This window comes from Staurois parvus, unplaced genomic scaffold (assembly GCF_062004578.1).
Source record: "Staurois parvus isolate SC_StPar_1 unplaced genomic scaffold, SC_StPar_1.0 ptg001568l, whole genome shotgun sequence".
Classification (NCBI taxonomy): Eukaryota; Metazoa; Chordata; class Amphibia; order Anura; family Ranidae; genus Staurois; species Staurois parvus.
The window spans coordinates 157,313-182,409 of NW_028319364.1; the positions used below are offsets into that span (position 1 = coordinate 157,313).

Genomic DNA, 25,097 nt, shown 5'->3' on the forward strand with positions numbered 1-25,097 from the left:
ATGTGGGCGTGTTCTCTGTGCAGATTATGGGAATGTGGGCGTGTTCTCTGTGCAGATTATGGGGATGTGGGCGTGTCCTCTGTGCAGATCATGGAAATGTGGGCTTGTTCTGTGTGCACAGATCATGGGGATGTGGGCGTGTCCTCTGTGCAGATCATGGAAATGTGGGCTTGTTCTGTGTGCACAGATCATGGGGATGTGGGCGTGTCCTCTGTGCAGATTATGGGAATGTGGGCGTGTTCTCTGTGCAGATTATGGGGATGTGGGCATGTTCTCTGTGCAGATTATGGGAATGTGGGCGTGTTCTCTGTGCAGATTATGGGGATGTGGGCGTGTCCTCTGTGCAGATCATGGAAATGTGGGCTTGTTCTGTGTGCACAGATCATGGGGATGTGGGCGTGTCCTCTGTGCAGATTATGGGGATGTGGACGTGTCCTCTGTGCAGATTATGGGAATGTGGGCGTGTTCTCTGTGCAGATTATGGGAATGTGGGCGTGTCCTCTGTGCAGATCATGGAATTGTGGGCATGTCTATGCACAGATCATGGGAATGTGGGCTTGTTCTGTGTGCACAGATTATGGGAATGTGGGCGTGTTCTCTGTGCAGATTATGGAAATGTGGGCGTGTTCTCTGTGCAGATTATGGGAATGTGGGCATGTTCTCTGTGCAGATTATGGGAATGTGGGCGTGTTCTCTGTGCAGATCATGGGAATGTGGGCATGTTCTCTGTGCAGATTATGGGAATGTGGGCGTGTTCTCTGTGCAGATCATGGGAATGTGGGCATGTTCTCTGTGCAGATTATGGGAATGTGGGCGTGTTCTCTGTGCAGATTATGGGAATGTGGGCGTGTTCTCTGTGCAGATTATGGGAATGTGGGCGTGTTCTCTGTGCAGATCATGGGAATGTGGGAGTGTCCGCTGTGCAGGTAATAGAAATTGTGGGTGTGTCCTGTATGCAGATCATGCCATATAGGTGTGTCTGGCATACAGCTCATGCAGTGTGGGCGTGACTTATACAAAGACAAGAGAAAGTTGATCTTCCATATCCTCGATCAGTTTTTTGTACTTTATTTGATGTATTTATATACAGTATATACATATATATTTTGATTTATCTTCCTATATGCCTGTCATGAAATAGGGGAAAGGGGGCGGGGCCTATTGGCATAGGATACATGTGACTATTTTATATAAAAGATAACAGCCGCCTGATAGGCTGTCCTAGGGGCACACATGGCTTACACACTGCCGCGGCTGCGAGCCCATATAGTGGTACATGTTGCTTTAAGTGTGGCAGGTCAGCCATCCGCGGCTCCATGAATTGGGTATGTGATCCGTAGAGACGCACGATTCCGCTCCGTAATAAATGACATTATTATCCGGTGACTGGCGATCGCTCCACAGGACATTCCTTCTATTTCAATTCCGCGTTCCCATAGAAACTATTAAATGCTTTGGCGCAGCGTTAACCCCTCTGCTCCTGAATGGGTTCGGCGCGGTGCCGGCGTCCAGCAAGGAAAGGGTTACACGCACAGATAGGGTTTGTTGAACCCCACCACAACACACGCATCTGCTAATTAGGTGTCAGGACGCAGATCGTTAATTCCTATCTTTAATTAAGAGCCGCGGCCACTTACAGAGAGATGAGGCGAAACATTGAAATCGGTGCCGGAGAAGAACGCGCCGGCTTTATGGCTTCCGAGCGAACGCACGACGCTAATGGCGGTCATTTATCTTCCGTGAAAGAGACTCCCTTCTGTGTGTTTAAATCCTTTCCCGTAAATTGCCGGAATGTGACGCCGAAGCCACGGGCACCGTTCACTGACATAGCAGACAAAAGCCCGGCGAAGATTTACACGGGGCCCAATTCACACCTTCACCGCACTACGGAAAATGAGAGCAGCCTGCGGAGATTCGCTTCACATTTTCCTTTGATTTTGAGAATGAAAGGAATATAGAATTTCTTTCTCCTTTTCAACCCAAAACTAATAGCCTGATCCCCAACACCGGCCCGACCAACGCGTTTCATAAGAAGCTGGTTGTATGGAGGCAACTGCCCATTCAGAAGTGGGATATAAAGACGGAGAGGGTCATAGTAAGTCCAAGGCCCTGGTGGTCAACCTGCAGCCTGAGGGACTCATGTGGCCCTTTAGTATATGATGTGTGGCCCTCAGCCATCAGCAGTCTGTTGCAGGAACATTGATTAGGGTAATTATATTGATCTCTACCAGCCGCATGTCACATCTTCCCGGCTTCCTATCGTCTTCTGCAGCAGATCCTCAGCCAACAATGTGTCCTGTCCTCACTCTCTGACCCTCATTTCCTCTATTAGTCTGCAGTCTCTGACATGAGGCTGTTAGAGATCAATGCCATTACCCTAATCAATATTCCCGCCGCTACAGACTGCTGATGGCTGAGGGCCACACATCATATACCAAAGGGCCACACATAAAGAACACTGTCAAGAGACTGCAGACTAATAGAGGAAATGAGGGTCAGAGAGTGAGGACAGGATACAATACTATTACCCTAATCAATGTATCCACTACAGCAGGGGTGCACAACCTGTGGCCCTCGACTTCAAGCCAGGATAGCGCACTTCTATTATATCTTGCCGGTTTGGTGCTCTTTCAGAAACTGCCCCACACCCACAAGATATAATAGCAGTCAATGGGAAAGGGGCAGCTAAGCCGCAGGTGCCCAGGAGCGTGAGGGGTTGCAATAGTGACCCCGGCCCGTGCTTCAGAGCCTTCCTGTCACATTCTGTCTTACACTTGGCCAGGAGGGGCAGTGGGGGCGGCATATGCAGGAACCCATCTCCTCCAATTTCTTCCTGCAACGGCTGAAAGCCGGCTTCTCCTCCTCTCCCACCGGCCTTTAGCGGCTGCAGGAGGAAAGTGTTCAAAATGAAAAATTCAAAGTTCTGAACTGTTTTATTTCATTGTGGCCCGGACTGGTTACCAAATCACGCAAGTGGCCCTCACTCTTCCAAAGGTTGAACACCTGTGCACTGCAGACTGCAGGGGTCCGAGGGCCGCACGTCCTATACCAGAGGGCGGGCTGCATGAGACCCTGGGGCACCACGGCTTTAGGGCTCCGGATTCAGATGTGACTTGCAGGACAATGGCAATCACGTTGCTTCCAATAGTGCCTGCTCTCATCAATGCAGCACATCTATGATGTGATTTGTGCTGCTTTGGTGCATCTTGGCCCCATAGAATATGCAATCTACATCCAAAACACAACCAAAATCACATCAAAGTCACCGATATAATAATCGTGCTGCAAACTGGGTAAAACCGCGGTAGTGTGAACCGAGTCTAAGCGTTCTTCTTTGTTTTACAGCTGATGACGAAACACCCGGTGAAGCGGCTGGGCTGCGGGCCGGAGGGGGAGAGGGACATTCGGGAGCACGCCTTCTTTAGGAGGATCGACTGGGAGAAGCTGGAAGGCGGAGAAATCCAGCCACCATTCAAACCCAAAATGGTGAGTGAGAAGCAGATCCTCAAATACCCTGAGGCGGGGTGGGTGGGGCAGGTTCACCTTCCCAGAGATTATCGCTGGTGCAGTCCAGAAATCGGTTTTGTCCTGGACCTGTGTAGGAAAAACTAGCTTTCTCTGGTGACGCTATGAGGGTGCCAGACGGGAAATTCCAACAGCTCGGCAGTGACAGGAACAATAGTAGACCGATAAACATTTCCAATGGATTCGCTCCCTCATTGGATGGACCAGTGAGATGTCACTTCATTGCTAGCAGGTGGGATTCTGGCCCAGCAAGGCCATAGCTCCATGGTGGTGGTCAGTGGACCCCTCACGTGGTGAATGGCCCTTCTGATGGTTGGCCAGTAATGTCAGCTTTCTAAGAGAATTTGGCCTCCACTACGCCTGCTCAAAATCTGCAGAATATCAGAAGAGAAGGCGGTGGGGGAGGTTAGAGAAGGTACATTGAATAATCGTGGTCACCATACAAAGTGAGCCAAGACCAGGATGTGTCTGTCCTAAATTCCATATCCTCTCTGTCACATATCACACCCAGCATGTCCTCCTCCATTCTCTGTACATTAGAAGAGAGACCTTTTATCTCTCCTTCCCGCCTCTTACCTGAGAAGGAAGAGATTCATGCTGAATCCTGCTCAGAGATGAGCCGCACGTCTCGTCATTGGCGGGTACACGGAGCGTTCCCATCACAATGTTCTCTTCTGCTGGAGGGGAAGGTGTCATACGTTTGGCTGAGCCCCATCTCTCTGTCATCACCTGTCTACCTGATATTAGTCGTCTCCTACCCGTACCGTCTCATCAGAGCGAGAACAATTGCCATCCTCTGGAGCTTCTGTCTGCTCCGTGCCAACTCCGAGCCGATGACTTATCTCTCACACACTTTATTCTCATCCTCCATTCACAGCCTGAACCGCACAGCTGACACACAAAGAGCTATACATTAAAGGGGGCTCTTCTAGGGCTACAACAAAATGGTGGCTGGATTATGCCCATGGCCATGTCAGCCTTACAAAAATGTCAGCCTTTCCCCTTTTCTGCTAGAGTGCCTTGTGAGCCCCAAAACCAGGTAAACACCCGTCTGTGTGTGCCAGCCCCCACCCCCTCCCCCCTAATACTTACCTGAGGCCCATCCCAATCCAGCAATGTGCTGTCAGTTACAGCCAGTGAGCCAATCAGGAGTGGGACATGGCCAATCAGTGCTCTCCAGACAGAGGGTCAGGGGTTATGCACCCTCATAGGACAACCTCCTGCAAGTTTAACCAGTGCTCTGCTGGACACTGATAGAAGTCACAAGACTGCTATATACTGCTGATGAGAAATGGTATTTAGCAGTTTATATTTACTGAAATAATTGCATTTCCATGTTCTGTGTACTGTGGGAGAGTGGATATAGTGAATGCAGGGTCCGGGGAGAGCGGATATAGTGAATGCGGGGTCCGAAGAGAGCAGATATAGTGAATGCGGGGCCCGGGGAGAGCGGATATAGTGAATGCGGGGTCCGGGGAGAGCGGATATAGTGAATGCGGGGTCTGGGGAGAGCGGATATAGTGAATGCGGGGTCCGGGGAGAGCGGATACAGTGAATGCGGGGTCCGGGGAGAGCGGATATAGTGAATGCGGGGTCCGGGGAGAGCGGATACAGTGAATGCGGGGTCCGGGGAGAGCGGATACAGTGAATGCGGGGTCCGGGGAGAGCGGATGTAGTGAATGCGGGGTCCGGGGGGAGCGGATACGGCGAACGCGGGGTCCGGGGAGAGCGGATACGGCGAACGCGGGGTCCGGGGAGAGCGGATACGGCGAACGCGAGTCCGGTGAGAGCGGATGTAGTGAACGTGGGGTCCGGGGAGAGCGGATGTAGTGAATGGCGGGGTCCGGGGAGAGCGGATGTAGTGAATGGCGGGGTCCGGGGAGAGCGGATGTAGTGAATGCGGGGTCCGGGTAGAGCGGATACAGTGAATGCGGGGTCCGGCGGGAGCGGATACAGTGAATGCGGGGTTCGGGGAGAGCGGATACAGTGAATGCGGGGTCCGGGGAGAGCGGATACGGCGAACCAGGGTCCGGGGAGAGCGGATATGGTGAGAGCGGATGTAGTGAACGCGGGGTCCGGGGAGGGAGAGGGGATGTAGTGAATGCGGGGTCCGGGGAGAGGGGATGTAGTGAATGCAGGGTCCGGGGAGGGCGGATATAGTGAATGCGGGGTCCGGGGGGAGCGGATACATGAATGCGGGGTCCGGGGAGAGCGGATACATGAATGCGGGGTCCGGGGAGAGGGAATATAGTGAATGCGGGGTCCGGGGAGAGCGGATATAGTGAATGCGGGGTCCGGGGGGAGCGGATACATGAATGCGGGGTCCGGGGAGAGCGGATACAGTGAATGCGGGGTCCGGGGAGAGGGAATATAGTGAATGCGGGGTCCGGGGAGAGCGGATATAGTGAATGCGGGGTCCGGGGGAAGCGGATACAGTGAATGCGGGGTCCGGGGAGAGCGGATACAGTGAATGCGGGGTCCAGGGTTTAGGAACACTTTCAGTTGTTTTTTTCTCATTCCATAGAGATCTTTAGAAGGTATCAGAATAAACCTTGCAGCTCCCATATTTTATATTGTACATATAATTTGAGGATGTGTAGTTGTTCAGACTTCTCCCTCTCACGGTCGCTGAGCTCCTCCCGTATGTGACTAATATAAGACGTGGCCCGCGTGTTTATCGCAGAACTGCCGAGACATCCGGCTCATCTCTCACGCTGGGATGTGTGATGACACCTCTTCTTTATATAGAGGTATGAAGAGCTGGCGTGTGGGGAGACGGGACAGAAAGTGCGTGGAGTCAGCATGGGAGGGATAGGTGTCATCACGTCGGCACAATCCCCCCTGTATGGTGATCGGTGTTTCACATGGGAGGATAGGTGTCATCACATCGACATATTCGCCTCTGTACTATGCTGGAGATTGGTGTCACCAAGGTGGAGTCATTGTGTATGATGGAAGAATAGGAGTCGTGGTGTAGCTGTGACCCCCTGTACTATGCTGAGGGGAATTGGTGTCACCGTGTCATCATTTCCATATAATGGAACTCGCTCTGTGCTTGGTATATGACATGGAAGAATAGGTGTCACCCATAATCTCCCCCGAACTCTGCTCAGCATCTGCTGTGGGAGAATAGGCCTTACCGTGTCATCGTGTTGGTGTAAATGTTACAAACAACATAATAAAAACATTTACATATATACAGAAAAATAAAATATATTTATAAACTCAGCCCAAGGTTGTGAGGAAGAGGCCCTTGTCCTCATCAACATGAGAACTATGTACCCCATACTCATTCACACGGGGGGGAGGGGGCCGGGATTTGGTGGCCCCCTTGTTAAAGGGGGCTTCCAGATTCTGATACTCCTCTTTCCCCTGCCTGCAGACCCCCACAACCACTGCCCAGGGATGTGGAAAAGAGGCCCTTGTCCTCATCAACATGAGGACAAGGTGATTGGGTGGGGGTCTCCCCCTTCCCCAAAAGCACACCCCACCATGTTGAGGGCATGTGGGCTGGTATGGTTTAGGAGGGGGTGGGGGGTACTCACTTGTTTTTTCCTGGCCTGCTGGGTGGCATGCTGAGATATGGGGCTGGTATAGATTGGAGGGCCCTCACACTGTTTTTTTTTTTACTGCTGGTATTTCTTTTTGTTTACATTCTGCTGTCAGTGGGGATCGTGGTTGTTAAGGATGCTGTGGCTGGCCGCTCCTTAACAACCATGATATTTACTGGTTGCTAAGGAAGCCGGTGGCTGCCCGCTAATTAACAACAAGCTATTTACTGGTTGTTAAGGATGCCGGCGGGTGCCAGCTCCATAACGACCAGTGCTAACCGTATATATTCCTTGAATAACGCGCAGCTAGACCACGACTTTTTCAACAAATGCAGTTTTTTAATTTCTGTAGCTTAGTGATTGGACGTCACAGTCAGCTTACGCAGTATGTTCTGTGTGTTTTACTACTGCGGTAAATACTGCAGGATTGTCAGTGAACTGACATTCTGAATATCACATAAGATAGCTGGAAAAAAATGTGTCACGTGATCCAGTTATCTCATGCGATATTCTTTAGTGGAATAAAAGTAAAGCGAGCGCTCAAAAATCAGCTGCTGGAACACTCCAAGGAATCACTGGACCTCATAACAAGAGTAGTATATATATATATATAGTGCAGCGCTGCAGTGTCACAGGGCTCCTCATTGGCTGCTGTCATCTTCAGCTTCTGGGTCCTGATCTTTGGCCATTTTCATTGGCCTGGCCGAAATTACGCCACGTGCAGGAGTTCATTGCTGACGGCATTCCCGAAAATCGTACATTGGGCTGCGTGTGCACAGCTCAGTATTCAGGGCGTACAGGCAGGAGGGTTCCAGATTTGCATCAGCCAATTCCTGGGGTACCTGGAACCAGGAGAGGGATCTCTATCTACCTATCACTTTGGGCAAGAGGGCTCTCTGGACCTGGAGGTATATCACTGCACCCAAGGCTGATGTCATTATTTGAGAGGGATGACCTATGTGCTTTACGGATCTGCATGCCTGACTGGTTATCTGGATAGAATTGCATACATGCGCATTTAAAATGTGCGATATTCTTTAGTGAATTGAGACCTGGATTTTCGGCAGATCAGCCCGTATTTGTTTATGCTTTTCACTTTTTTAATGAGAGAACGTACGGATAGATGTGTCCATGGGCTGAATGGGTTTTTATGCCCCAGGCAACATATGCAGCATCTTGAAAGTACCTTAAAAGGCCAAATCCTCCGATTCTAAAACACAGTTACTGCTAACATGCCATAAATTGCCACAGCCGGCGGTTTCCGGCACAACAAGCTGACCTTGGTTTGTGTGTTGCTGTTCAAAGCTGAGAAGCGGTGACATTGTGTCCTTGTGTGATCACTACAAAGAGTCTTCGTCTGAGCGCTTTGTGTCCTCGGAGCGCCGTTCACGGTTTATGGGAGTAAACGTTTCAAACAATTCATAGAAGAGTAAAAACATAGTTTGTTCTGAGGAACGGGGTGTACACTTGTACATTCTGCTCTAATTTCTGAGAATGTTCACCGAAAATACCTTCTCGTCTCATTGTGAGAAGACATAGAAAAGAGACGAGTCGGAGTCGCCTGTATTGTCCTTGCTTTGTCATCAGACTCGGCATTGTGTGGCCCCCTCCACCCCCGGGTACAGGGGGAGCTCCCCTCCTATATGGAGGTATTTTAAGACGTTGTCTGGAAAGAACAGACATGACAAGCAGGACATAGATCCTCCCTGGTATGAAGGAAGATGAGGGTGATGTGTGCGCTCAAAGATCAGCACAAGATACAAAACATTCTCTGTATTGTCTGAGAATCTTCCCCAGTCTGTGGTCAACCAACGTTTGTTATAGCGCATGGTCCTTGGCCTTGCCCCCTACATCCGACTGTATATTAACCGCTTCCCGTCCAACATATGTACAGTATATAAATGTCCTGATGGCACGTGGTTGGTACCAGAATCATCATATGTGGGTAGTCTGAAATGTTCACGGCCCAACATGGAAGGAGTGACCACAAAGACATGAAACTCTTATCACCAAGCCACTCTTCCAGATGGAAATGGAGCATGCACGCTAAGCAGGTTTCATGCGCTCTTTGCGCCGCCTTCTTCCACTTTCTGCATTTGACTACAGGGGAGTGCCAACTGTTTGCAAAGTGATGGCAACAACAGCCTACTGGGATTCCAAGGGTTTGCAGAAGACTTTGCCATTACTTTGCCCCAGTGGTGTATTTAGGTTTCGTGCTGCCCTAGGCAACATAAAAATCAGCCCCCAATGGAGAGATACTGACCAACACCTCCCCCCCTCACGAAGAGAGCCTGACATTGACCAACACCCCAGACCCACCCCCACCCGAGAGAGCCTTCCACTACCACCGCCCCCCCATACACTGGCCAACCCCCCACCCCGGCAAGAGAGAGAAGACACTCACCTTCACAGCTCAGGACATCCCCGGGAATGAGAATCGGGCTCTGCATACACCATTAAGCAGCCCACATCCTCTTTCGGATCCCACCTGGTCCCCATGCTGCGTGTGCCCCTTCTTCCATCCCTTCTTCTGGGGTGCAGTGCTGCCCCCCTTAAAAATGCCACCCTAGGCAAAAGCCTTGTGGTAAATACGCCCCTGCTTTGCCCGCTGATGGAACACTTCAAGCTTCCTTCTCTGTGGGAATTAATACAGGCTGCTTGCCACAGTCCTGGATTCTTGAGAGGAACAGAAGAGCTTGGGGGTCACCATAGGTGGCGGTCATTTTCACAGTCAAGCAGATCAGTTATAACTGACAGCCAATCTCAGAATCCCAGAAGACTGTTGCCATCACTTTGCCCGCTGACGGAACACAGCCGCCTTCTTCCACTTTCTCCATTTTAAACATGACCGTGAGGGGTGCCCCCTGCCAGTTTCCTTTGCCAGTACGGGCAGGAAAGAATGTAATGCAGTGCGATCTGCACTGCATTAGGTTCAGTGGAGCACAGGGGAGACATGCAGGGTCTTTTAGATCCCGGGTCTCATTAAAGAGAACCTGCCACCAAAAAAAATCATCACCTAGGGGACTTTGTGTCCCTTTGTGATTAAAAAAAATCTGTTAAGTGAAAAAATAATATCCCCCCTCTCCCAAAATTTTTTAGGCCACATATATGTAAGAACAAATGTAAATGCATGCGTCGCGGTCATCTACACATGAAATCATAAATACACGGTATACATCACCACACTGCAGTGAAAGCAATATTTCTCCCACCAGACCTCCTCTGTAACACTAAACAGATGACCTAGAAGGGGCTTTTAAAGCGTCGCCAATAGAAAATACAGGCTAATGAAGCTTGGTGCCATATTACAGGCACGTGCAAATTTAAGGTTTGACATGTTGGGTATCTGTTTACTCGTGCAACCTCAAGTTTTATATTTTACAAAAAAAAAAAAACAACATTGGGTAATTTATTGCATTTTCTGTGCCCTAAAATTAACTTTAGTGTATTTTTTCCTGAAATTTTGTGTTTCCTAGAGCTATGCGGTTAAATCATGTGACATAAAATTGAAGCTGCCACTATTTTATTCTCTAGGGTGTCTTTCAGAAAATGAATGTTTTGGAGTTTTATGCAACCTTCAGGCCTAAAATTATTTTTTTAAATGTATTTAAAAAAAAAAAAAGGGAAGGGTTAAACCTGCAACCTGCCTCCTGTTGAACCTGACTTGTAGGAGACATTGCTGCATTTCTAACTTATTTTTTTTTCTCTCATGCAGTGTGGCAAAGGAGCCGAAAACTTTGACAAATTCTTCACAAGGGGACAACCCATGCTGACACCCCCTGACCAGCTGGTCATCGCCAACATCGATCAAGCCGACTTTGAAGGCTTCTCCTACATCAATCCACAGTTTGTACATCCCAGCCTGCAGAGTGTAGCTTGATCACACAGACTCTGATTAGGACCTTCCGGGGGACATGAAGTCTTAACCCTACAATTTTTCAGGTCACAGCTTTTACTATGACACAAAAATAGGCACCTGTAAATTCTAGGGTTAATATGGTTTCTTGAAGGGTTAAACAAAAATCTTGTTCTCTTATTCAATGGTGGAGGCTGCTCAGTGAGAAACGCTGGACCATGCCTCTTCATGCGCTAAAACTCAATGAGCACAGTCCTCGCGGCTCCGTAACTAGCGGACATAACACTATATTAAGAATATCACGTTCGGCTAGAAGAAGGAAAGAAATGTTGAATAAGACCAAAAAAAAACAAAACGAAAAAAAAATGGTCATGGTCTTCCTACTTTACGGGTCAGTAGGTTGTTTCCCCGAGGACACCAGTCCTATCTTACATCTATATTGCCATATGAGATCCAGAGTTAACGGTACGTAGTAACGCTCTGAACTCAGTCTGGAACCCATCAAAGGTTCCTAGACAGGCCAAACTGCTTGTTGCCATGTAGAACACACATTTTCGATACAAAGCCAACAGTAAGTACAGCAGCAGTTGTAGATTCTAGAAGTTGCCTCTAGAATCCGCAACACATCGACGACGTTTTTTTTTTTTTCAATGACGTGTGATGGCAGTAGTTTGGCATATGTTATATGAAGGTACTCCATAGAGCGTTCTTGACTCAGAATGCCATAACATGCCTTTCTAGCAATGGGCAAGGGCTCTCCAGGAAAGTCTTATTAATCAAACCTTAATAAATAATCACCTTACAGAACAATGGAATCCAAACGGATTTAAGAGATGGGTTCTGCTTGACGGTCATTTTGTTTTTGTTTTTTTTTTTTTTGTTTTTTTGGGCATATGCGTCATGCAATGATTTTTTTGCATGTTTATATAATGTATTCTTAATTGATTCTGTGATAAATTTAGCTGAATCTCCATTAAGAGTATTAATGAGAAATTTTTATAAAAAAAAAAAAAAAAAAAAAAAAGAATCATGCTATATTTGTGAAGGTTTTCTTTTTTTTTTTTCTTTTTGCTCATTTTTGGGCGTTTAACTTTGTTAGTTTTTAGGCTAATGCTCATTGCATTTTTATTTTTCATATCGTCTGTGGAATAGGGTCTATGTATTTTCTATACTTACTCTAAACGCGCCAACCCCCCCCTCCCCCCCACTCTCAATCATGATGCAGGAGTCTCCATTATAACCATTTTCTTTGTCCTCACTTGAAAAACAACCCCCCCCCCCATCCTGTTTTCAGAATGTACTATGAAATCTATTATATTTGTAAAAAGGTATTCCTCACCTCAAAACGTTGGCACCCGTTGACAGCTTTTTTTCCCCCCATTTTCGCCTTGTTCCATGTCTGTAAAATTCCGATGTTTGTTTTCTTCCGGTTGCATGTCGTCGGCGAGTGCATGCGATGAACTGGTGCATGCTGAAAGGTCTGCGGTTTGGCTTTTTGCATGTTGATTTTCATGGGAACTCCGCCTGTATTCCATAGGAGAAAAAAAAAGTTGAGATATAGTTTTTGTTTTTTTGATTTTCAATCTTTTTGATTTTCAATCTTTTTGCAGTAAAAACTGAAAGTTGTGTTGAGATTTGTGCCAAAAATTAAATTTCTTAGCAAGCATTGCTTGGAGATGCAGTTCTAACCCATCGCGCCATATGGTGGACTTCACACCTAGTTTTTCTCCTTCCCTTTAATTAAATCATTATTCGTAGTCCCTCGAGAGTTTTGTTTTATTAGAAACCTTTTTCAGTTTCTACCAGTCGGCCAACCTAAACAAATATTGAAGTGTTTGTGCCACATTTGATGTATCTGCTCCATGCAGGTCATCTGGACACTGCCAGCTCTTGAGGAACCAATGGGCATCCTCTGCCAGACGTCCTGCCAATAGGACCTTTATAGCAGGCAGTAAGCTGATATGGATGAGCAATGGCAGTTTTGTTGTGTCCAGTTCTGCCAACTGACATCTTTTTTTATTTTTTTTTCCAAAACTCATGAAGCTCAAACACGATATAAAGACTCAGAAAAGTATATTTATATATAGGAAAAATAATATATAGTAATAAAGAAAAATCAAACTGTTTTTCAAGGACGCCTTTTGCAAATGTGTGAAACCTCTGCAGTGTTTTGCAATTCTGAATATTCAGTATGTATGAGTCCGTCTCATCATGAGCCGAGACTCTTCCACAAAGTTGTATAGAAACCCACAGCCATTTTCTTCACAGTAAACTGGTTACTGAGGAACTGAACTAGGGCAGGGGTCTCCAAACTACGGCCCAGGGGCCGCTTCCAGCCCACAGCTACGGACAGTGGCATATTGTTCATGTGCAAAGGTTAGGCATCAGAGTGATTGTAAAGTCTAAACATGTCATACTTACCTGTTCTGTGTAATGGATTTGCACAGAGGAGCCCCGGTCCACCTCTTTTGAGGTCCCCCACCTCCTCTTTTTCATGTGCCTCCATAGCAAGCCGCTTGCACGTGTATGTATCTATGGAGCCTTGCTGCTCTGCCCTGCCTCCTGTCCTTCTTTACACCATTTGATTGACAGCTGCAGGAGCCAATGGCTACTCCTCTTTTGTGAGTCCATGTGAGAAGAGAAAGAAGGGGGAGAGAGGACTGCAGCTGGACACAGCGCTGGATCCCTGACAGGCTCAGGTAAGTTTGGGGGAGGGAAATAGTGGCGGTTTTTACCTTAAAGCAGAGAATGCATTAAAGTGGTTGTGAACCTCGGATATGAAATATGAACAAAGCACATCCCTCTATAGTGTGTACTTGTCTCAGTCCAGAAGAATAAGTGTCATTTCAGTCTGCTGCCTCCTTCTTCTGCTGTCATTGCGAATCACCTCTGACAATTTTTCCTGGCACCAAAAGATAAAAGGTGACAGGAGAGGGACCTTCACCAGGCTGACAACCTCACCTCTGTCTCTGTTCCTGTGAGCTATTTGGAGGTTTGGGGGGGGTCCCTTTCCTCCAATCAGCTCTCAGAGCTCTCCTCACTGAGCTCTACAGAGTGTGACTTCAGCTCTCTGCCCTCTTTTTTTCCTTGCAGCTCAGACAAGCTTTGTACATTCAGCACTTTGAACAGATGAAGAGAATACCGCAGATATACAGGTACAACTTGTGTCGGAGGATTTGTTTCATCTCTGCATGTCACCTGAGGCTGGTCACTTCACTGGAGATATGGAAGGGTTTACAACCACTTTAAGGTCAGCAGAGGCTGCCTATGGTCTCCGCTTCAATCCCCCCCCCCCCCATCATGTAACAGGGATCTCTAATTGGGACTCTGATGAGGACAAGGATGTAGAGGGGGACTCTGATCTTAATGGGGATGCTGAAGGGGACCCTGATGAGGACACTGATGTAAGGGGGACTCTGATGTTAATGGGGATGTTGAAGGAGACCCTGATGAGGACACTGATGTAAGGGGGTTGCTGAAGGAGACCCTGATGAGGACACTGATGTAAGGGGGACTCTGATGTTAATGGGGATGCTGAAGGGGACCCTGATGAGGACACTGATGTAAGGGGGATGCTGAAGGAGACCCTGATGAGGACACTGATGTAAGGGGGACTCTGATGTTAATGGGGATGCTGAAGGGGACTCTGATGAGGGCACTGACGTAAGGGGGACTCTGATAGGCACCCTGATGTAAGGGGGACTTTGATGTTAATGGGGATGCTGAAGGGGACTCTGATGAGGGCACTGACGTAAGGGGGACTCTGATAGGCACCCTGATATAAGGGAGGATGCTCATGTAGACTGAAGAGGATGTTTTTTTGGTCCATGAGTTTTTGTACAGAAAAGTTTGGAGACCCCTGATCTAGGGATAATATATTCGACATTCATTAAAAGTATTTGTCCAAATGTTGTGAACTCTCCAGAATTCTATCGATGCCACAATTCCAGCCATGGTATTAGCCATAACTCAAGTATTCGCTCTTGGAATTTCAGCAACCTATTGGTAAACTATGGCGCTTAGATCTCCTTCCCGGGTCGTCTACGTTGTGGACGTTCGGTTGAAGATCATTTGGGATCCACTTGACATATATCCATAATAAAATGTACAGGCTGCCGTATACAGTGATCCGAGGTACAATGTACAGCTAGTAGGATTATCAATGTATTGGACTAGGTTACCATTTATCGCGGCCAGAGCTGTTGATTATTAACCTTTTGTAATGCATGTTGGGCCTTCATAATCCGTCCGGCGCTACAATCGTGAGAATCCACTAATACAAGTTATGAACCAAACTAGTTTTACTGCATTAAGCGAATAAAAGCAAACTACAGCGACGTATGGTATACTCTGTGTGTTATCACTGTATGGACAGAACCGTCTGCGGGGAGTTTATAGCGATTTCTGTTCTCTCTTTGTATCCTGTTGATTTATGATGGTACTATGCATACAGCGACTGTTCGGAGGGGCTGGTCTGGAGCACCAAATAACAACCTGTTCTGCATCTGTTGTTTTGGGTGTTTAAATGAAAGCAAAGGAGAAGTTTGTTCTGTTAGCGTAGTAACTTTTTTCTTATTTTATTTGACTGTGAAAAAAAAGAGCAGAGTGCAAAATATTGTTTTTGTTTTCTTCCCATTGCTCTTCACCCCCAAAGCTGTGTACTGTTATATGGGACGCGGGATATGGTGTCACTGTGGGAGGCTAAACATAAAGAATGTCGTCAATATACCTCACCTTTCCATTTCATAGTGGAAATCCCATGGATTAGCTATTATTAAAAAAAATATTGCTGTACAAATTTTCCATCATTTGCACAGAAGTCACAGACAATACTCGCGATGTTTGTGATACGCATGAAATGTCCATTTCTGATCCAGTGAAGGGAACATTTCCTAATATTAGCTCGCAAGTAGAATTTTACCATAAACCTAACTAGGCTTAAAAAATTCTCCTTCCCGTTTCCTAACACCCATGCTGACTAGCCTGTATAAGAAGGAGGTATATACCTACCTATTTTCTGGCCGCTCCGATACAGTCACATTTTCTGGCTCGCCTGTGTCAGCCACTGGTGGCTGTAGGGGAGAGGGGAGGAGTGTTGACAATGGATGGGCCATTGAAGCCTATGTCAGATGACACAGCTTCAGGCTTCACCAGCCATTGAGTGCTCTCTCCTCTCCCCTGCAGTTGGCTGATACAAAGGATCATGTGATTAGAGGGGGCTGAGAACAGGTAAGTATATACTTCTTTTTTTACCTGGGTCGTTCACCATAGGTGTTAGGAAGGGGGGTGGGGGGTTCATTTTAAAGGCTAGTTAGATTTAGGCTTGAATTCTAAATTAAGAACATTTGACCAGAAGAGGGAATAAGACGAGGGAGACCTGTGCTCTGTGTACAAAGTGTATGGAGAGTCCAGAGCTTGTCACTGCAGACAATAATGAAATCCACCATAGAAGACAGTCAACTCGAATACAGCACGGATACAATGGTGCAGAGAGTGATCTGATATACCAAATGGATACAATGTTGCAGAGTGATCTGATATACAGAACGGATACAATGTTGCAGAGTGATCTGATATACAGAACGGATACAATGTAGCAGAGAGTGATCTGATATACAGAATGGATACAATGTTGCAGAGAGTGATTTCTGTTGTTTGATATGTTTACCAGTTTGAAACCTTTACCAATGAGCAATAGATCACCTAATGTAAGAAGAGAGTTCCATCTTTGCAACATTGTATCCCTTCTGTATATCAGATCACTCTCTGCAACATCCATTCTGTATATCAGTTCAATCTCTGCAACATTGTATCCATTCTGTATATCAGTTCATTCTCTACAACATTGTATCCATTCTGTATATCAGTTCATTCTCTACAACATTGTATCCATTCTGTGTATCCGTTCGCTCTCTACAACATTGTATCCATTCTGTATATCAGTTCATTCTCTACAACATTGTATCCATTCTGTATATCCGTTCGCTCTCTACAACATTGTATCCATTCTGTGTATCCGTTCGCTCTCTACAACATTGTATCCATTCTGTGTATCCGTTCGCTCTCTACAACATTGTATCCATTCTGTATATCCGTTCATTCTCTACAACATTGTATCCATTCTGTGTATCAGTTCAGTCTCTGCAGTAGCTGATTCATCACATTGTCTTTGGTGAGCTCAGGAATCTCCATACACTTAGTACACAGAGCAGAGATCTCCCTCCTATTATTTCCTCTTCTGGTCGAATGTTCTAGGCTGCTTTCTCTATTGATATTTTCTGAATTGAATGTTAGGGAATGTTACATTCACTCTGTGAAAAGCAACAAACAGAAGCCGATTTGTAGAAACACTGTGGGTCTTATCTGTGACTTTTGCATGAATGGTATTATTAGGGTAATGGTATTATTTATCATTTGAATCCAGTAACATTGCTAGAGATGAGAAAATGGATCTGTGAATGTGTGGATCAGTTGGACATTTTCTGAAGAATTGCGGTTATTTTGCAAAAGTGCATGCAAGTACCCCGATGAGCTGAGAAATGGAAGATTCATTAATCATAGCAGCTGGAAGTCATGACGTGTGATATTTCCAGCCTTTGGTGCTCCCACAATGAAGATTTTGTGATTCTTTTTAAAGTTGTGGATCCATTTTGCTCATTTCCTTATATAGTCCAGGGGTTGGCTGCCTGGGCCCTCCAGCTGTGGTGAAACTACAATTCCCATCATGCCTCTACCTCTGGGAGCCATGTCTGTGGTGGTCAGAGTCTTGCAGTTCTTCATGGGACATGTAGTTCCACATCAGTTGGAGTGCTAAAATTTGTCCTACTCCTGAACTTGTCCCTAGAACTGGCTCAGCCATATTATTCTCCTTGAAGGGTCTGGCTGTCCACAACTGCTATCACAGTTCAGTAATGGCCGCGTTGGGTGGAGTTCAGGAACTGAGTCCCCCATGGGAAGGTTTCCGCACGGTGAACCTGCGCCCAGCGTCCATTCCAGTACACGGCGTAATCCGTTTACATTGTTTTGTTAAGACCAGCTCTGCAGATGGAGCTTCGGGATGGGACATGTCATGGTTTACGGTGAGGAATGTTGTAACTGATTTACCACAATGTTGAATGCACTCACCAGAACATTCGCTTCCAATACATCCATGTAACCCAAGCTATGTCTTTTCAATAAATTCTTTTGTTGGTATCTGTGTGTTCGATTTCTCTTTTTATCCACCTGTTGGGATGGACAAAGGTTGGGTCAGTGGATTGTAAAACTTGGTGTGTTGTTAATATAAAAAAAAAAAGAAAGGAAAATGACAGCGGTATAAACGTGTCTCCTCCCCCGCATTTGCATACAAAGTCATGGCTCCATACACGGTGTGTTTTAATATATAGGATCGAGCACCTTCATGATTTATTTATGCCCTTTCCATTGGGCCCAGTAGGAAATAAGGATCTGATCTGTTTTTTTGGCTGGGCACAGTGGATACCTCAGGAGCCTGTTCATACAGATCTGATCATGTCACCATCTGTCATAGGAAAAAAAATGGAGGCTGCCATTGCAAAACCAAAATTTTTCAGGATGACCGATTTCTGCTTGTCATACTGATTCTGTGGCTGTAATGCTTTCGAACTTGCTGACCTGGACATAGTATTCCAGCTCTGTGCCGAGAGTAATACAAAGGTGGGCAAACTTTTTTCTATTAACTTACAGAGGTCGTACAAATTTCACATCAGTACATTAATCCTTCCTCTACAGTAACTTATTTTTCATTGCAGGTAAATAATGGATTCCAAGCAGCAGCAATGTGCGGTCATTGAATTCTTGATGAAGGAGGGGGTGCAGGCAGTCCGACATCCACAGAAAGCTACAGAATGTTTATAGAGATGGCACCATTTAAACTTCTGCATCCATCTGAGCACATTGTTCTGATCAATGGAGCGGTCTCTGTAAACATTCCGTAGCTTTCTGTGGATGTCAGACAGCCTGCACCCCCTCCTTCATCAAGAACTCAATGACCGCACATTGCTGCTGCTTGGAATCTATTGTTTACCTGCAATGAAAAAAGAAGAGTTACTGCAGAGGAAGAATTACTCTACCAACATGTGAAACAACCACTTTCAGTACATTGAATATATAGATAGAGAGAGAGAGAGAGAGAGAGAGAAAGAGGGAAGAGAGAGAGAAATAGGGAGGAAGAGAGAAAGAGGGAAGAGAGAGGCAGAAAGAGGGAAGAGAGAGGCAGAAAGAGGGAAGAGAGAGGCAGAAAGAGGGAAGAGAGAGGCAGAAAGAGGGAAGAGAGAGGCAGAAAGAGGGAGGAAGAGAGAAAGAGGGAAGAGATATAGTGAATATGGGGTCTGGGGAGAGCGGATGTGGCGAACGCAGGGGCTGGGGTTTACACACACTTTACGTAAAGGGCTCCTGTCCTGTTTTTCCTGAGTCTCTCCCAACACATATTTCCTTCTGATCCTGCCAGAAGTTACGTTTTGTTTGCACTTCCTATAACAGGCCAAGCTGTCCAGCAATTTAGACAATTACAGTGGTTGGGACAAGCCATAAAATGCTGCCAGGGGGCCTTACAGCGGTGAGATCAATCGGTATTAAAAATGGATCTACTAGCAGGATCAAAGCGTAATAAAAATGGATCTACTGGCGGGATCAATGGGTAATAAAAATGGATCTACTGGCGGGATCAATGAGTAATAAAAATGGATCTACTGGTGGGATCAATGGGTAATAAAAATGGATCTACTGGTGGGATCAATGAGTAATAAAAATGGATCTAATGGTGGGATCAATGGGTAATAAAAATGGATCTAATGGTGGGATCAATGGGTAATAAAAATGGATCCACTGGTGGGATCAATGGGTAATAAGTCTATATGAGGGGGACTGAGAAAAACACAAACTGCTGTGTTAATGATGCTACTGCCAGACTAAGCATTATATGTCACGTCTGATATTGCCCAGAGTTCTACTTTAGGTCACACACAGCCAGGTAACTCTCATTTTCAGGAGGCAGCCAGCTATGGCAGCCCTCATACGTGCCACTCTTCGGCTTGTTGCTGCGCTCCCAGTGAGCGTGGATCCATTCAGAGGAAGCGGCTCGGGGGATGCTCATTACTAAGAAACGAGTTTGTCACATATGATTTAAGTAAATTCCCACAAATACATTATTTCCATTTTATCATCCTTCATGAATGAACGCTCCGCTGCTCCCAGATCTCTGAATTATCAGCAGAGAGGACACACTGAGCGCCCGGCATCCAGCCTTCTGCACACAGCTACCAGGCTGCAGCTTGGAGGGCTCTGGTTCGGGGTGCAGGGGGCTCGCAGTTTCAGGAAGAACTTTTATTGGACAAATTATTAAAGGCGCAAGCTTCCTTTATTGTATATTGCTGGAGGAAGGAACTTAAGGAAGGTCCTGGAAGCTTGCACTTTAATGAGATTAAATTTGTCAATAAGGAGAATCACTTAAACTCCAAACTTTCTTCCTTCATGCGGTACAATACTCTACTTGCTGGTTCAGGGTGGAAAGGAAGAGCCCCGGGCAAAACTATCCCCTTTTCTGAACAAAAATCACATAGAAGCTATAACAACAGATGTACATTTTAAAAACTATTTGCAATAAATTTAAATACAGCGAAGAAGGACCTTCTCAGGCACTTCCTGTTGTTGGTGACAACTCTCTGTCTACCAGTTGTACTCTTGCGTTCCCACCCTGTCACAGGGGTTTCCAATGGAGTCTACACCCATTACACAGACACGGTCTACTGTTGTCACCCGCCCTAAGAAAGGCCATGGGGCCATCACTGGAGTGCATGTAGAAGGGATGTACAAATGGGTGGGAATATAAGCATGGATACGGTCCCCTCCAAAGCCATTTCAGGATTCAGAGACTGAATGATTGTATGAATGGGGATGGTGAGATAAGATGGCCAGGTGTAGACCCGCTAATGAGAAATAGTAAAAGATAGTGATACCAACTAATATATCTGTTATGGAATGAGAGTTGGAAATAACAGGGAGGGTTTTCTTTTTCCAGGACAGGTTCTCCATAGATTTTACATATCAAACCTGACCCCCGACATAGATAGGTATAAAGTCTAAGTGTTGGCTCAAGTGCTGACTGCTCTTCAACTCACATTGGAAACTTGGAATCAAATTGTCAAAGTATTTGATATCAAATGGCTTGACTGATGTCAACACTCAACCAATGGGATTTTTCCTGGGGGAATTCAGTGATCCTCTCATAGTAGCTGATTTATAGAATCCTGTTTGAAGGAAATGAGGTTACAACCAGAAACTCCACCACAACGCCTACAACTCATCCTTTGTTAGGAACCACCTGAACCAGATCTCACACTGATTAGGTGTTAATGTCATCATCAAGGCTTCCCGTCGTCATCTAAAATTGGAGCTTTGCAGACCGTCTACTACCATCGCCCAATAGGAGAAGCAAGACCGCGGCATTGAAAGTCTTCATACAATCTACTGAGCATACGAGTAATCAATTATTTCCGGCATCAGGGATTCGAACCTGGATTTCCAAAGCCCTAGCAAGGCGCTGCCCCGACATATAAATTTAATGAGTCTGAGAACGATGAGTCTCATTCCACTCCCCTGAGTCCTGGTATCCACTATGATGGCTTACCATGGATCCAAGGCCGCTACTCAAGGCCAATCAGTGAGTTAGCCCACCATGGGACACCGTTAACATTTCTGATTAGGAATCCATCATCAATTGAGTCTGAGAACGATGAGTCTCATCCATTCCTGGTATCCACTAAGGCCTCGCCCTGAGTCAGCACAGCATCCCACTTTTCATTCACCCGGGTTCAACAGCTTGTAAAATTTGTAGTAAACTGCAGATCACTGTAATTTGTAGAAGTCAGGGATCACAATTTTTTTACTAAGTCTTTTTGCAGCCTTGATGTTAAGGGGCTGGCTGCTAAACCCCTAGACCACAGCTTAGCTCTGGCCTGGGGGTTTAGCAGCCAGCTGGCAGCCCAGCCATGACCTTGGAGTTGCCGGTTCGAATCTCTCTTTCCCCTTTTGGAATTTTTTTTTCATTCATGAGTTTTTTTGCTCCTGAAATAGCAGAACAAACACCTAAGTGATTGAGCAGAGGCAAGTAGCTCAGTGGATAAGAGCAGTAACCAAGGGCGCCATTGACTCAAGTTCAAATCCCGTAGTCCCCAGGTCAAGTCTGTGAGTGAGATGGGCGGAATAAATCACTCGCTGACAGAGGCAGCATTGACTTGAGTACAAATCTGAGTGAATTGGGTGGCTATGAATCACTCAGTGATGGAAGGACCGTAGACCCGAGTGCAAATCCTGCAGACCCCATGCTCAAATCACTGTGTGAAAGCTTGGAGGCCATGGACAACCCACCAGTCTGCTCCAGTCCCAGGTCCCCACAGGCCTGTAACATGTGTGGGCATCACATTAGGTTGTGGACACCCCCCTCTTCGGTCCACGGTCTGTGACATCACTGCAACATATATAAATACAATGGGCTGTCTTACCGGGGCAGCCCTTTCCAAAAGCAGGGACTTAGCCTCACCCCAGGCACTGCACAGTACCTGAACCCCCTAGAGGTGGGACAGGGTAGTGAGTCAGAAACATTTCACACCACCTTGTTCCACCCTCAAGGGGTTCAGGAACCACACAGGACCCGGGATCACACATGAGGCTTACTCAGGGATTCGAACTCAGGTCTCCAGCAGACTAGCCACAGTTCTTGCCCACCAAGCCATCTCCGCTTCACACCAACCTAGGTACTGAATGTCATACTTCAGGACTGTGCAGATGATGAAGCATTAAAAAAAAGGAAAAAGATTTCTAGAAACTCATCTTCCTACTTCAGGACTCAATACCTCTGAAATCCACCACATAAAGTAGAAAACAAAAATCCAAAACTAGACAAACAATCCTCCATACTAAGTCCCACCACAAGAAATAGATAAAAAAGTATTCTAAGTCCCTGTTTGGGTTGGAGCCGCCTCCAGCAGAACGGGACTGTTCAGTCATGTTGTAACATTGATATCACATGGGATGTAATGAAAGTCTTACTAGACATCTCCTCTGATGAGCTTTCCAGCCTCCCCTTCCTTCCTCTTGTAGACGACACAGAAGAAAAAGAAAAATAAGATGAAGCATGAAAACAAAAACTGAATACCACTTCTGTCTTCTCTGGTGAGCCTCATGCTGGCTGCTAACACCCCAAATCCAGAGGAGAGCCGGGACACCAGGAGCCACGTTTCTCTATCTCATCACTAACTCTACACAGTCATCTTTGGGTCCACTCCAATATTATCAGAAAATGTATTTTACGCATGCCAACATGGCAGCATGCACGTGGTCCACTTACTACACATATGCTGCCATGGATTGCTACCAGGAAAAGAAAATCACGGGACCATTTTTCAGGCACCAACATGGCAGCATGCATGTAGTAGATGGGGATGCTACCACATGTATGATGCCATGGATTGCTGCCAAGAAAGGAAGATTATGGCATCTCATACAATTTTCCATGTTCCTGGGGCCAACATGGCAATATACTGGAGTAGGCGGGGATACTACCATATGTGTGCCGCTATGGACTGGCGCCAGGAAAACGAAAAATTACAGTAAGTAGCACTTTCTCTTTTTTCTACAATATCAATCCCTGCCCTGTTACATGGTGATATGGAAACTACAAATTACAGATTTCCTGATTAATGTTGGCCTCACCAATGTTTAAGAAAGCCTCCAAGCTTTGGTCAAAGGGCAGAGTCTGAGTACCTTAACCCCTTCAATACCGGCCACTTTTACCCCCTTCCTGCCCAGGCACATTTTCTGCTTTCAGTGTTGTCGCAGTTTGAATGACAATTGTGCGGTCATGCAGCACTGTACCCATAACAAAATGTTATAATTTTTTTCACACAAATAGAGCTTTCTTTTGGTGGTATTTAATCACCAATGAGTTTTTAATTTTTTGCTAAATAAACAAAAAAAATAAACCCCAAAAAAAACTTTTGAAAAAAAAAAAAGCCTTTTTCTTCATCTCTGTTGTAAAATTTGCAAATAAAGAACCTTTCTTCATAAATTTAGGTAAAAATATATTCTGCTACATCTCTTTGGTGAAAATACCCAAAATTAGTGTCTATTATTTAGTCTGTTGGAATGTTATAGAGTCCACAAACTATGGTATATATATCTGATCGATCAATGTACTGACGACCAATCTCATCTCTTCAGCCCCAAAAACGCCAGGACAGTACAAATAAACCCAAAATTACCCATTTTTGGAAAATAGTCCAATGTATTTAGTAAGAGGCATGGTGAGCTTTTTGAAGTTGTAATTTTTTTGTTACAATTTTTGGAAAATTAAGAAATAAAAAAAAAAAAATCACAATTTTAACATATTGTCACCAGTCCTGTACAGCGTTATCATATAACTGGTGCAGCGCTGATCAGAGACACTGACTGGTAACAGTATGGGGAAAAAAAAGATTATTTTAATTTTTTTTTCCAATTTCTTCTATTATTTTTTCTTTTTTCTTAAAGTTTTTTTGCAGTTTTTTACTATGTTTATTTTCAACACACTGTGACCAGAGCAACACAATGTTACCATAGTAACACTGAGCTTTTTTTTTTACACATTATGATTGCTAATACCAATCTATTTCATTGATATTTGCAACCATTGTTACTGAATGAAACTTATTCATTAAGACTGTTGTTGTGATTAGCTATGATTGGGCTGATGATACAGATGGGCTGTGATTGGCCCTGTATGTACCGTGTGATTGCTTTGACCAATCACAGCCCATCTGTATCATCAGCCCAATCATAGCTAACAACACAATTGTATACAAGGGATGGCATGAAAGGAAGCCATCCGTTGTATACAATTGTCATGTGATCTGCTGTGATTGGCCACAGCGGTCACATGACACTGGGCCGGTGCAATGATCTGTCTTGTGGACACAGCCAGTGACAGATTGCGCCGCGGCGCAACACCTTCTGACTGGACTTCATGTGATGCTCACTCAGAAGTAATAAAGAAATTTGTAGTGAGCGCTCTCAAATATATATAGCAGCTGGAACACTTCAGGTAACCACAATACCTTTAAAATATAAGTATATCAATGTAACAAGAAACAGTGCAGCGCTCAAGAATTAAT

General features: G+C 45.7%; 1 protein-coding gene and 1 long non-coding RNA gene across 3 annotated transcripts in view; one reads left to right on the forward strand and one right to left on the reverse strand.

Annotated features, from left to right (window-relative positions):
• LOC149435256 (uncharacterized) overlaps window positions 1–12,460 on the reverse strand; it is a 59,014-nt gene extending 46,554 nt beyond the window's left edge. Inside the window, exon 1 of the long non-coding RNA XR_016308526.1 lies at window positions 12,272–12,460. This is a non-coding gene — a long non-coding RNA (uncharacterized LOC149435256). The remainder of the gene's footprint in view (window positions 1–12,271) is intronic.
• LOC149435255 (protein kinase C alpha type) overlaps window positions 1–18,126 on the forward strand; it is a 98,440-nt gene extending 80,314 nt beyond the window's left edge. For both annotated transcript variants that reach the window (XM_089662856.1, XM_089662857.1), the window contains 2 exons: window positions 3,346–3,486; window positions 10,792–18,126. In XM_089662856.1, coding sequence (XP_089518982.1) covers window positions 3,346–3,486; window positions 10,792–10,956 — 306 coding nt within the window. In that variant the 3' untranslated portion in view covers window positions 10,957–18,126. The remainder of the gene's footprint in view (window positions 1–3,345; window positions 3,487–10,791) is intronic.
• The last annotated feature ends 6,971 nt before the right edge of the window (window positions 18,127–25,097 follow it).